This window comes from Lampris incognitus, chromosome 5, assembly GCF_029633865.1.
Source record: "Lampris incognitus isolate fLamInc1 chromosome 5, fLamInc1.hap2, whole genome shotgun sequence".
Taxonomy (NCBI): Eukaryota; Metazoa; Chordata; class Actinopteri; order Lampriformes; family Lampridae; genus Lampris; species Lampris incognitus.
Genome location: NC_079215.1, coordinates 25,477,504 through 25,488,863, shown reverse-complemented (window position 1 = coordinate 25,488,863; position 11,360 = coordinate 25,477,504). Strand labels below are relative to the sequence as shown.

At 41.3% G+C, this 11,360-nt stretch overlaps 1 protein-coding gene across 2 annotated transcripts; it reads left to right on the top strand.

Moving 5' to 3' along the window:
- Positions 1–6,442: 6,442 nt before the first annotated feature.
- On the top strand, positions 6,443–9,647 carry LOC130113433 (GTPase IMAP family member 7-like). 2 transcript variants are annotated; one of them, XM_056281035.1, is made up of 3 exons: positions 6,443–6,536; positions 6,750–6,833; positions 7,210–9,647. In XM_056281035.1, exons 2-3 carry the CDS (start codon positions 6,773–6,775, stop codon positions 8,139–8,141), a joined length of 993 nt encoding a protein of 330 aa, XP_056137010.1. In that variant the 5' UTR covers positions 6,443–6,536; positions 6,750–6,772; the 3' UTR covers positions 8,142–9,647. The 2 variants fall into 2 exon arrangements, with proteins under 2 accessions (XP_056137010.1, XP_056137011.1); XM_056281036.1 differs by lacking the exon at positions 6,443–6,536 and adding an exon at positions 6,569–6,627.
- Positions 9,648–11,360: the final 1,713 nt, after the last annotated feature.

Sequence of the window (11,360 nt, the reverse complement as noted above, 5' to 3'; positions counted from 1 at the left end):
AAAACATAAAAGACAGGAAGAATTAGAAATAATAAACATGTATAGGGAAGAAGGGGGAAATTATGTGACCAATTTCCCATTACAAACTGGTCTCCGAGTTGCTCAATGCCATCCTCTTACCCAAACATATAGCTGTGTGTAAATGTGAAGCTCACACTAACAACCTTGATCCAATTTTGCAGGGCAATGCTAAGATGGACGCAACTGCAAAACATGCAGCAAAACAAAAAAGGATCCCACCAGAAATTATACCACAATGTATCTATGTTGAGTCTAACCCACTAACACCCACACTTGACTTGCAGGAATTGCAGCAAAGAGCCTCATCGGATGAAAAAAGCCGTTTGGAAAAAGTGTGGCTGTGTTGTCACTGATGGTATTTGGTTGGGTCCTGATGGAAAACCCTGCTTACCGAAATAGTTGTTCCCTCTTTATGCAAAATTGACACTTGAGATTTTGTTGGGGAGATCACTCGACACTGGGATTGGACCTGTTAAAAGGCAACTCCCACAAACTAGCCATTGTGAAGATGAAATGTTGTGATATTGTACAGACCTCTCCACTGTTCTTTCTGATATCCACAAGCAGGTTAAAGCAGTCTGGCCCCTGGCCAGCAACTGGACCACTACATGACTTGAGGCCAGGGGACTGGATAGTGGTGAAGGACCTAAGAAGGAAGGATTGGAAGCAACAGAGGTAGACCGGGCCATTCCAGATCCTATTGGCAACAGAAACAGCAGAAATGGCAGCACAACAACACCTGACACACAGAAAGGGAACTGATCTGTCCCCCATTTTGTAACTGGTGCATAGGGAAGGGTGAGATACTGCACTCTTGTTTCCTTAAACTCAAGAAACTGGACAAAAATTAGGGCGACAGTGATGTTACTCTACTGTAAGTGAGAATTGCACTCCCAGTAGACTGGATTCTGCCCTATCATAACGAGAATGAGTGATTATGAAAGAAAAAGTAGTGAGGAACAATAAGAATAAAGGTGAGTGTTAAGAGTCAAGTTGGAAGAGAAGGAAAAAGCAAGTGAAGGAAGGAAAAAGAAAGGTTTTTAAGCAAGGTTAAGGCTTGTAGGCCTCAAAGGGGGGAAATATATGGTCTTACGTAAGGGCACATGTGGGTATCTGTCATTTCATGTGATCAGAGTGACAAGCAATTGTGGCAAGAAGTACGAGGTCATATAACCAGGACAGAAAGTTATTAGAAGATGAACTTGTTTATGCTCAAAGGCAGGACAAGTGAGATTCCATTATGTAAGTGTAACCATTTTTATTATTATCATTATTGTTAGAATGTCAAGACGACCATTAGAGTCAGTCAGTGTAACCATTACTATGCAGAAAATAGTAGCAGTAGTAGCATATCAAGACGACCATTAAACTGTTAAAGGGGGATGATTGAAGACATCCTAACGTCATCCTTGCGTCGATAGAGAGGTGCCTGCTCCACCAATATGTCCTGATCAACAAGGTCCCCGATTAAAAGCAAGACATTGATTGACGAAAGTAGAAGTTCACTAGATTTGTAAATGGTATAAAGATAGGGAGGCTTTTGTTTGAACTCCAGTTCCTCTGCAGACCGACTCAGACTTTGTTGATACGTCAATAAAAGTCCTATTTTGAAGGATCCTTGTCTCATTGACTTTTTTTTTTGCTGCAATTTCTCTGGATCATTGGCCACAACATTAATATAGATAACCTTGATATACAAACACTGAAGGAGCAATAAACTAGCTAATTCAACTTGTGGCTACACTCCCATCAAAGGTATATGGATTATATTAAAAATCATAATTAGAAATGGATCTAAAGACTCAAGGTACCCTCAGTATTTTATCGATAACAATAAGACCACAAATAATATGGATGATGTGGTTAGTGGTTTTAATATTCTTTGTGAGTGTTGGACCAAAATTGGCAGAAAATAATCAGTTTTAGCAATAAGACCATAAATAATATGGATGATGTGGTTAGTGGTTTTAACACACTTTGTAAGTGTTGGACCAAAATTGGCAGAAAATCATCAGTTTTCCAGAAACAACCAAAAAGGGGATTGATGATTACTATACTGCTAGACATCTGAGTTGTAAGCAAATGTAAGAACAAAACTTCTACTGACTAAGGAAAATGATATGACAATAATCAAAAAAAGTCATTGATGGTATTGCAAAACCACTAACATGTCTTGATGCACGCTCAATAATCCAGGTAAGAGAATCAAAGAAGGTTGAATCAGTTCATCTGGATACAACATTTATTGACAGATATGCTTCATCACTCAATTAGTCGGTCTGCAGAGTAACTGGAGTTCAGACAAAAGCCTTCCTGTCTTTATACCATTTACAAATCTAGTGAACAATCTACTTGCGTCAGTCAATGTCCTGCTTTTAATCAGGACCTTGTTGATCAGGACATATTGGTGGAGCAGGAGCCTCTCTATCGACACAAGGATAACGTTAGGATGTCTTCAGTCATCCCCTTTCATAGTTTAATGGTTGTCTTGATATGCTACTACTGCTTTGACTGTTTTCTGCATAATAATGGTTACACTTACATAATGGAATGTCACTTATCCTACCTTGAGCATAAACACGTTTATCTTCTAATAAATTTTCTGTCCTTGTTATATGGCCTTGTGCTTCTTGCCACAATTGTTTGTCACTCTAATCACATGAAATGACAGATACCCACGTGCCCTTATGTAATACCATAACATTAAGCACTACCACTCTTTCCAGGATGAACCTAGTTTCCAGGATGGCGTAGTGTTCAGAGAGAGAGCAGTGATACCTGATGCACTCAGAGCTGATATCACCCAGCGTGTCCACTCCTCTCATCTTGGAGTAGAAGGATGTCTCAGGCGTGCCAGAGAATGTGTATACTGGCAAGGGATGAATGAGTACATAAAGACTTTCATCTCCAAGTGTGACATATGCAGGTCAGTAGTCCCAAAGCAACAGAGAGAGACACTGCACCCTCATGATATGGCATGCAGACACTGGGCCAAGGTGGGTACAGATTTGTTTTCCTTTCATAAGAATGACTACCTGATAACAGTGGATTACTACTCCAACTTTTGGGAGATAGATTATCTACTGGGCACTAAGAGCAGTACAGTAATCAGAAAGTTGAAAGCCCACTTTGCATGACAGGGGATACCTTATGTTGTTATTTCGGATAATGGCACACAGTATGCATCTCAAGAGGTTCAGAGATTCAGCCAAACCTGGAAATTTGAACACAGGACATCCTCACCTGGATACGCCCAGAGCAACGGTAAAGCCAAGTCAGCTGTAAAAACAGCGAACCGTCTCATGCTGAAAGCTATGGCTGCAAGACAGGATCCATACTTAGCTATACTGGACCATCGCAACACGCCGAGCAAAGGTCTTAACACGAGCCCGGCACAGAGACTACTGAATAGGAGGACAAGGACTCTTCTTCCTACCCAGACACTCTGTTGGAGCCAGTGATAACGGACAACACACAAGGACTGATGCACAACAGACAGAGACAGGGGAAATACTACAACTGCACAGCAAAGGACTTGGACCTCTTAAAAAAGGTGACAGTGTGAGAGTTCAACCTTTTGAACCATATGAAGTCTGGAGAGTGGCAAAGGTGATAAAAGCAGTGGGCCACAGATTGTATGAGGTGGAGCTGGAGTCAGGAGGTGTTCAAAGGGGGAGTTGCCGTCACCTCCGACGCAACCACAGCAAACCAGCTGCTGCACCTGCACAAACAGGGACTGCTGTCGTAAAGCAGGCTCAAGCGGGGGACCAACACCCTGTCATCACCAGGTCTGGTCGACAGGTTAACAGACCGTGCCACCTAAAGGACTTTACTGAGTAATTGTTTTGCACTTTTTCTTGTAAGGACTGAGGAAAGAATAATGTTGAGTAATGGTGTAATACTCAGAGCGAGAAAAAAATAAGAAAAGAAAAGAAGGAAAGAGAGATGTGGAAGTGTAATGTTTATACACAGTGTGTTTCTTAAAATGTTTGGTTATGGATTTTGAATTGATACTTTTGTTAATAATTATTATAATAATACAGAGTATAATGTTAGAGTATAAATTTAGTTATTTACAAGTGATATGTTGATTGACTTATTCACTGATGTGTTGATAACATAATTATTTTGTTTATTGATAATATGGACCACTTAGAGTAAATGATCTGTTGCCTAAGGGACTTTACTTCAAAGAAAAAAAGGAAAGATGTAACAATAGGGTTGTTATTCCTAGTTTGTGGTTCCAGAGAGTAGTTAGAGTGTGACACAGACCCTGAGTGATGCTGGCTAGAGCTGAAAGTAAAGGAAATGTATGATTGAAGGATTTATGTTAATAAAGTAATAAGTAAGCAAGTAAAGCTTTAACCATCCATTCTGTAGGGTTAAGTAAAGAACGGAACAGAATGAAACATTAATATGGAAAATACTTATTATCCAAAGACCTCACCAAAGTACACAATTTTGTCACGAATTAAGGCTGAACCCAAATGCAGACAACAGTAAGATATAAAAACACGACTTCTATTGAGAACAGGCAGGGACAGTGAGGTGCTGGCGAACTGGAAACAGGTGCCAGACGGACAGGCTATGCAAACGGGCAAGCAGTCAAGTCTGAAAGCGTGACATATCTATCAAGCCGTGTGTTAGACGATCCGGTAGGGATGGTTGCTGTGGCAGTGTTTTTGTAGGGAAATGGTGATGGCTTGATGGCAGGCAGGCGTGAGAGCAGGTGCGCAGGGAGAGAGAGTGAATGAGGAAGTGCAGAAGAGAAAGAGAGAGAGGCGAGGGCAGGAAACAAACAGACAGCCAAAACCAAAACACACAAAGCACTCATCGCTCATATGCAAATGCTGAAAATAACAAACACACACAGACACACACACACACAAACACACACATGCATCACAGCCAAATAAATCATGTAAAGCAGTGGTTATCAATGCGGTCCTCAGGTACCACCAGTTCTGTTGGTTTTCCATTCTGCCAGGTATTTATAGTATTAGAAACAACAGGTGAATATACCCCGATCAGCCAAAACATTAAAACCACCTTCCTAATATTGTGTAGGTCCCCCTCGTGCCGCCAAAACAGCTCTGAGCCATCGAGGCATGGACTCCCCAAGACCTCTGAAGGTGTCCTCTGGTATCTGGCGGCAAGACGTTAGCAGCAGATCATTTAAGTCCTGTAAGTTGCTAGATGGGGCCTCCATGGATCAGACTTGTTTTTACTTTTTTTCCAGCACATCCCACAGATGCGTGGTCAAACTGAGATCTGGGGAATTTGGAGGCCAAGGTGACACCTTCAGCTCTTTTTCACATTCCTAAAGTTATTCCTGAACATTTTTTTGCAGTGTGGCAGGGCGCATTATCCTGCTGAAGGAGGCCCCTGCCATCAGGGAATACCGTTGCCATGAAGGGATGTGTTTGGTGTGCAGCAATGTTTAGGTAGGTGGTATGTATCAAAGTAACATCCACATGAATGCCAGCACCCAGGGATTCCCAGCAAAACGTTGCTCAGAGCATCACACTGCCTCTGCCGACTTGCCTTCTTGCCATAGTGCATCCTGGTGCCATCTATTGCCCAGGTAAACGGCGCACACGCACCAGGCCGTCCACATGATGTAAAAGAAAACGTGATTTATCAGACCAGGTCACCTTCTTCCATTGCTCCATGGTCCAGTCGTGATGCTCACATGCCCATTTTAGTAGCTGTTGGCAGTGGACAGGGGTCATCATGGGCACTCTGACCGGTCGGCGGCTATGCAGCCCCATACACAGCAAGCTGCGATGCACTGTGTGTTCTAACACCTGTCTATCATAGCCAGCATGAACTTTTTCAACAATTTGAGCTACAGTAGCTCTTCTGTGGAATCGGCCCAGATGGGCTAGCATTTGCCCCCAATGCACATCAATGAGCCTTGGGCGCCCATGACCCTGTTGCCGGTTCATCAGTTACCCTTCCTTGGACCACTTTTCTTAGGTAGTGACCACTACATAACAGAAACACTCCACAATACCTGTCATTTTGGAGATCCTCTGACCCAATCGTCTAGCCATCACAATTTATCCCCTGTCAAAGTTGCTCAGATCCTTATACTTGCCCATTTTTCCTGCTTCCAACACATTAATTTCAAGAGCTGACTGTTCACTTGCTGCCTAATTTTTCCTACCGCCTGACAGGTGCCATTGTAACGAGATAATCAATGCTATTCACTTACCCGTCAGTGGTTTTAATGTTTTGGCTGAACAGCGTAAATCACACCCTGTGTGTGGTGTGTGTGTTTAGAAAATAGGTGGTGTCATGAGCTTGAGAACCACTGTTCCAAAGCCTTGAAAAGTATGCCCTACCGCAACATCACCAGTAGAGGGCGACTTGTTTCAAGCGGTTTCAACAGAAACGAAACTTAACTCGAAAGGGAACTGAAACTTCAGTTTCAAGCAGATGTAAGTGAGTCTCCGCCTCCAAGATCGACACTGCTGGGTTACTTTGAGGAGTTCTCTTCTGCCTAATACCAGGTAATAATAGAAAACTGAGCTCTTGCACGTGTTTTTGATTGAATTGTATCTATATTTTGCTGCGCACTGAAGCCAAATCACAGACTAATAGGTGGAGCAACCTTTGTGTTTTACAACGATTGAGCTTGAAATAGAGTCCTCTTTTCATAATATTAGACCTGTGACATTTTAGTTATCAGAGCTGATAACGTCATTGTTCTCTTTTTCTGAAAGATTGGAAGATTACGAGTATCAAGATGGAATGGGTGACACATATCCTACTGCTTATACTGATCTCACTGTGTGGTCAAAGCAAAGGTAAACTGAGAACACAAACAGACTGTAGGCTGCATGGGATGCATAACTGCATATCTGTGTGACTGATTAACATATGAGTTGATTTCTGTATTTCAAAAATGCTATACTATATGCCGTTAAAAAAGACAACCACTTGCATCTCAAAGTCATCATTCAATAGATCTTATGTTTGTATAGTTAAAACATGGTTTCTTTTTATTAGCCAAGGACCAGCGTTACATAGGCCTACTATGTATGAACAAGTAAAGTACTGTTTTTTTAAGTATCTGTTGTTAATTGATAGAATAGGTGTCACAGATGTTCAAACAAACCTGCCACTCAGGGTAGACTATATTGAACCTAGTTGTAATCCAGCCTTGTTATTAATGTTTCACAGGCTCTGGGCACACCGAAGAGCTCAGACTCATTCTGATCGGAAAAACCGGAGCAGGAAAGAGTGCGACAGGAAACACCATCCTTGGCAGCAAAATATTTAAAGAGGACATTTCACCTCAGTCTGTGACAGCACAATGTCAGAGAGGGCAGGTTGTAATGGGCAATAGAAAGATTTTTGTTGTTGACACCCCGGGGCTCTTTGACACAAACAAGACACAGGAGGAGGTGAAAAACGTAATAGAGGGCTGTGTTAACATGTCAGTTCCGGGACTGCATGCATTCCTGCTGGTGGTGAATGTGAAGGCGCGGTTCACAGAGGAGGAGAAGAAGGCTGTTAAGTGGACGCTGGATAACTTCGGCAACGATACCATATTGTATAGCGTGGTTGTGTTCACCCACGGAGACCTGCTGGGAAGCAAATCCATCAGGGAATATACACGTGAAAGCAAGGACATATTGAGACTGATCAACAGTTGTGGCGGAAGGTATCATTCACTCATCAATCACCCCAAAACCAGTCGCAGCAAAGTTACAGAACTTCTCGAGATGATAGACGAGATGGTGGAGGACAATGGAGGAAAGTACTACACGAATGATATGTACCAGAAAGCACAGAAGAAGCTTGAAGAAGAAAAGCGAAAGAGGAGGGAAGAGGAACAGCAAAAGAGGAAGGAATGGGAGGAAAAGGTTAGAGATGACGAAAGAAGGAAGATGGAAGAGGAAGAGCAAAAGAGGAAAGAGGAGGAAAAGGCTAGATATGCTGAGAGCATGCGTTCTAAGTGTAAAATCGCAAGTATGATTGGTACGGGAATACTTGGTACGGGAGCATTTTTATCCTCAAACATGGTCATGGGTTTGGGTACATTAATTGCACTCACCCAAGGTTATGAATGCTTAAACTGGTGGTCAGAACAATCATCTGGGAGTGAATAATAATAATAATAATAATAATAATAATAATAATAATACTTATTTCATTTGCCCAAGAACAAATGAAACAAAAATGGAAAGGGAAACAAATGCATAGGCGATACCCAAAAAGAGTAGCTGAGAAAGATGTAGACCAACATATGACAAATGGCTCAAAACAGCTGGGCTGAAATCCAAAACAGAGGGCTTTATCATTGCTGCCCAAGACCAAGTCATCAAGACCAATTACTACCAGAGCAAAATCCTCAAAGATGGCACAGACCCAGCGTGCAGGATATGTGGTCAATTCCAGGAAACCATTGACCATATCGTGGCAGGGTGCCCTGACTTGGCCAAAACTGAATCCCTACAAAGACACAACAAGGCCGCCACATACCTGCACTGGAACATCTGCAAAGAATTCAACATCAACACAAAAGAAAAATGGCGCGAGCACGAGCCCCAAACAGTAACAGAAAAAGACGACATCACAATCTTATGGGACATGCCAATACAGACAGATCGGGAGATAAAGGCCAACAGAACAGACATCATCATCAAGAACAAAAAAGAAAAAAGCTGCCTACTCATCGACATGTCCATCCCGACTGAAAGGAGCACCTCAGTAAAAGTAACTGATAAACTGTCAAAATGTAAAGACCTTGAAATAGAGATTGAACGAATTTTGGGAACAAAAACCACAACAATACCAGTAGCGATAGGAGCCCTGGGACTTGTAAAAAAAAAAAAGGGATGGAGAAATACACCCAACGGATCCCGGGTAACATTAGAATACAAGAACTACAGAAGATCACACTACTTGGAACATCTCATATCCTAAGAAAGGCACAATCCATCACATAGACTTCCACCTCATTCTAACCCTAGGCCCAAGGAATGGGCCTGGTCATTGTGTTGTATTATGGCATGAAGTTAAAGGAAATTTGTATAATAATAAGAATAATAACAATAATACGGTGTAGATGTCCTTCCTACTGTAACCACTTCCTTCATGACAGCTGTAATAAGTCTAATTTGTTGGGATAATAATGAATGTGATTACTTGTTTATAATACACTGAGATATACTGTGTCTTAAACTCAGCTTTGTTGTATCTCTGCAGAAACTTTGATAACGGTGGTTTGGGTAGTGTCTACTACACTGAACAAAATGTCAGGGTTACAGTCTTTTTTTTTCTTGCCTGGTTTGTTTTCTGTGCGAGCTGGTATAAAAGGAGCAGCTTTTGTAGTTTTAGGCTTCATACATGCCCAAATCAGGTGGAAATGTTCCTTCCATAACCAATTCCTTAATGATGGCTATCTATTATTTTTGTTATAATGATTTTTATTTCTTTCAAAATATGATTCATGATATATTTGAGATATGTTGTGTCTTCAAATCAATTTTACTCCATCTGTCTGTGCAAAAACTTTGGTCAATAGTGTAATGTTTCTTATTATAAATGAAGAAGTTTGGATTCAACAATTACAACTACTTATTAAAGTACTGTGACAACTCAGCTAAAATGTGCATCAAGTCTCGTGTGGTGTCTTCTTTTGCCCGAATCCTACAGACTACTAAAGACAATACTGTTAGAGCTTACAGGTGGGTACGTTTGTGGCTACTGCCCTCAGGTGGTAAGTATTGGTATAAATATTAATATTAACTCCTGTCACCACAAATAGTGGTTTGGAACAACTAAGTGAAAACTGAGGGTAACGGTGTTTTGTTTTGTTTTGTTTTGTGTTTCTGGATTGGTTTTCTATGTATGTTGGTTTTAAAACCAGCAGCTTTCATAGTTGTTTGCTATGTACATTGTCAAAAGAGAAATGGGATATTAAAAGCAGAAATGTAAACATGTATAACTTTAATAGAACCTATGGCATAACCTACCTTTACACTTAGCTACCAATAGTCACATATTTTCATTGTCTACCTATTGTGTTTTATTGTATCTATCTATCTATCTATCTATCTATCTATCTATCTACGTATCTATCTATCTAGCTAGCTATCTAGCACATAGGATTTTCGAGGCTGCTTTTTAACAAAGGGAGGTGTGATGCAGTGAAGAGGAGTTGTTGTTTTATGCATTTGAAACAGCCAAATTTCATATCAATAAAAGGTTAATCTAAAGTCTGTCAGTGAAGCTACTTGAATGCTTTATTTCCGGGATGTCCGATGATGCAGAACTCAAAACGTACTTGCAGAGATTTATTCAGTTTTTGTGTAGTGTTTTTGAGGGCTACTGTTGGAATGTAAATTTATAGAAATGAACTGGAGTCAATGAAAGGAAATGGGAAGCCCCTTCTCTATAGGCCAGGTTTCCAGAAGTTTCCCGGAAAACTGATATGAGGGTAGAAGCACTGAGCTTGTTAAAATCCTATTTAAAGTCCAGCTGAAACAGCATTTCGAGAGTATCTGATTTCCGTATCATGACATAATTCCGAGTGAAACAGAATAGACAGGCGGGACATATTTTTGGGAGGAATTTGATTTGAACATTGAAAAGTAGGTGTGTTGCTAACCAATGAAACTTAGCCCCGTGCTGCTAAAAGTTGAAGATTGATTGATGGGTGGATGTCATGATATTCTACTACTACTACTATTACTTTTGGCTGCTCCCATTAGGGGTCGTCCCAGCGGATCATCCATTAACATCTGTTCCTGTCCTCTATCTTCCTTTGTCACACCAGCCACCTGCATGTCCTCCCTCACCACATCAATAAACCGCCTCTTTGGACTTCCTCTTTTCCTCTTCCCTGGCAGCTCCATATTCAGCATCCTTCTCCCAATATAGAGAATAATAAGAAGTCCACTTTATTTTTTCATTGTACAGTTGTACGGTTACAACGATGTTTGTTTTCTGTATTTAACCCATCCTTTGGAATAGGAGCAGTGAATAGCTGTGGTGAAGCATCTGGGGACCAACTCCAGTTCTTCTTTCAATTGCCATGGTCAAAGGCACAGACAGGAGTATTAAGCCTAACTTACATGTCTTTTTGATGGTGGGAGAAAACCAGAGCACCAGGAGGAAACCCATGAAGACACGGGGAGAACATGCAAACTCCACATAGAAAGGACCTGGGACAGCCTGGGGTTCAAATCCAGGACCTTCTTGCTGTGAGCCAACAGTAGTAACCACTGAGCCACTGTGCTGCCTAGAAGAAAAAAAAAATACTTAGATGACGAGAATGTCATCTAAGTATACTGCAACCATGGGTATGCTCTGTAGAAGACCCT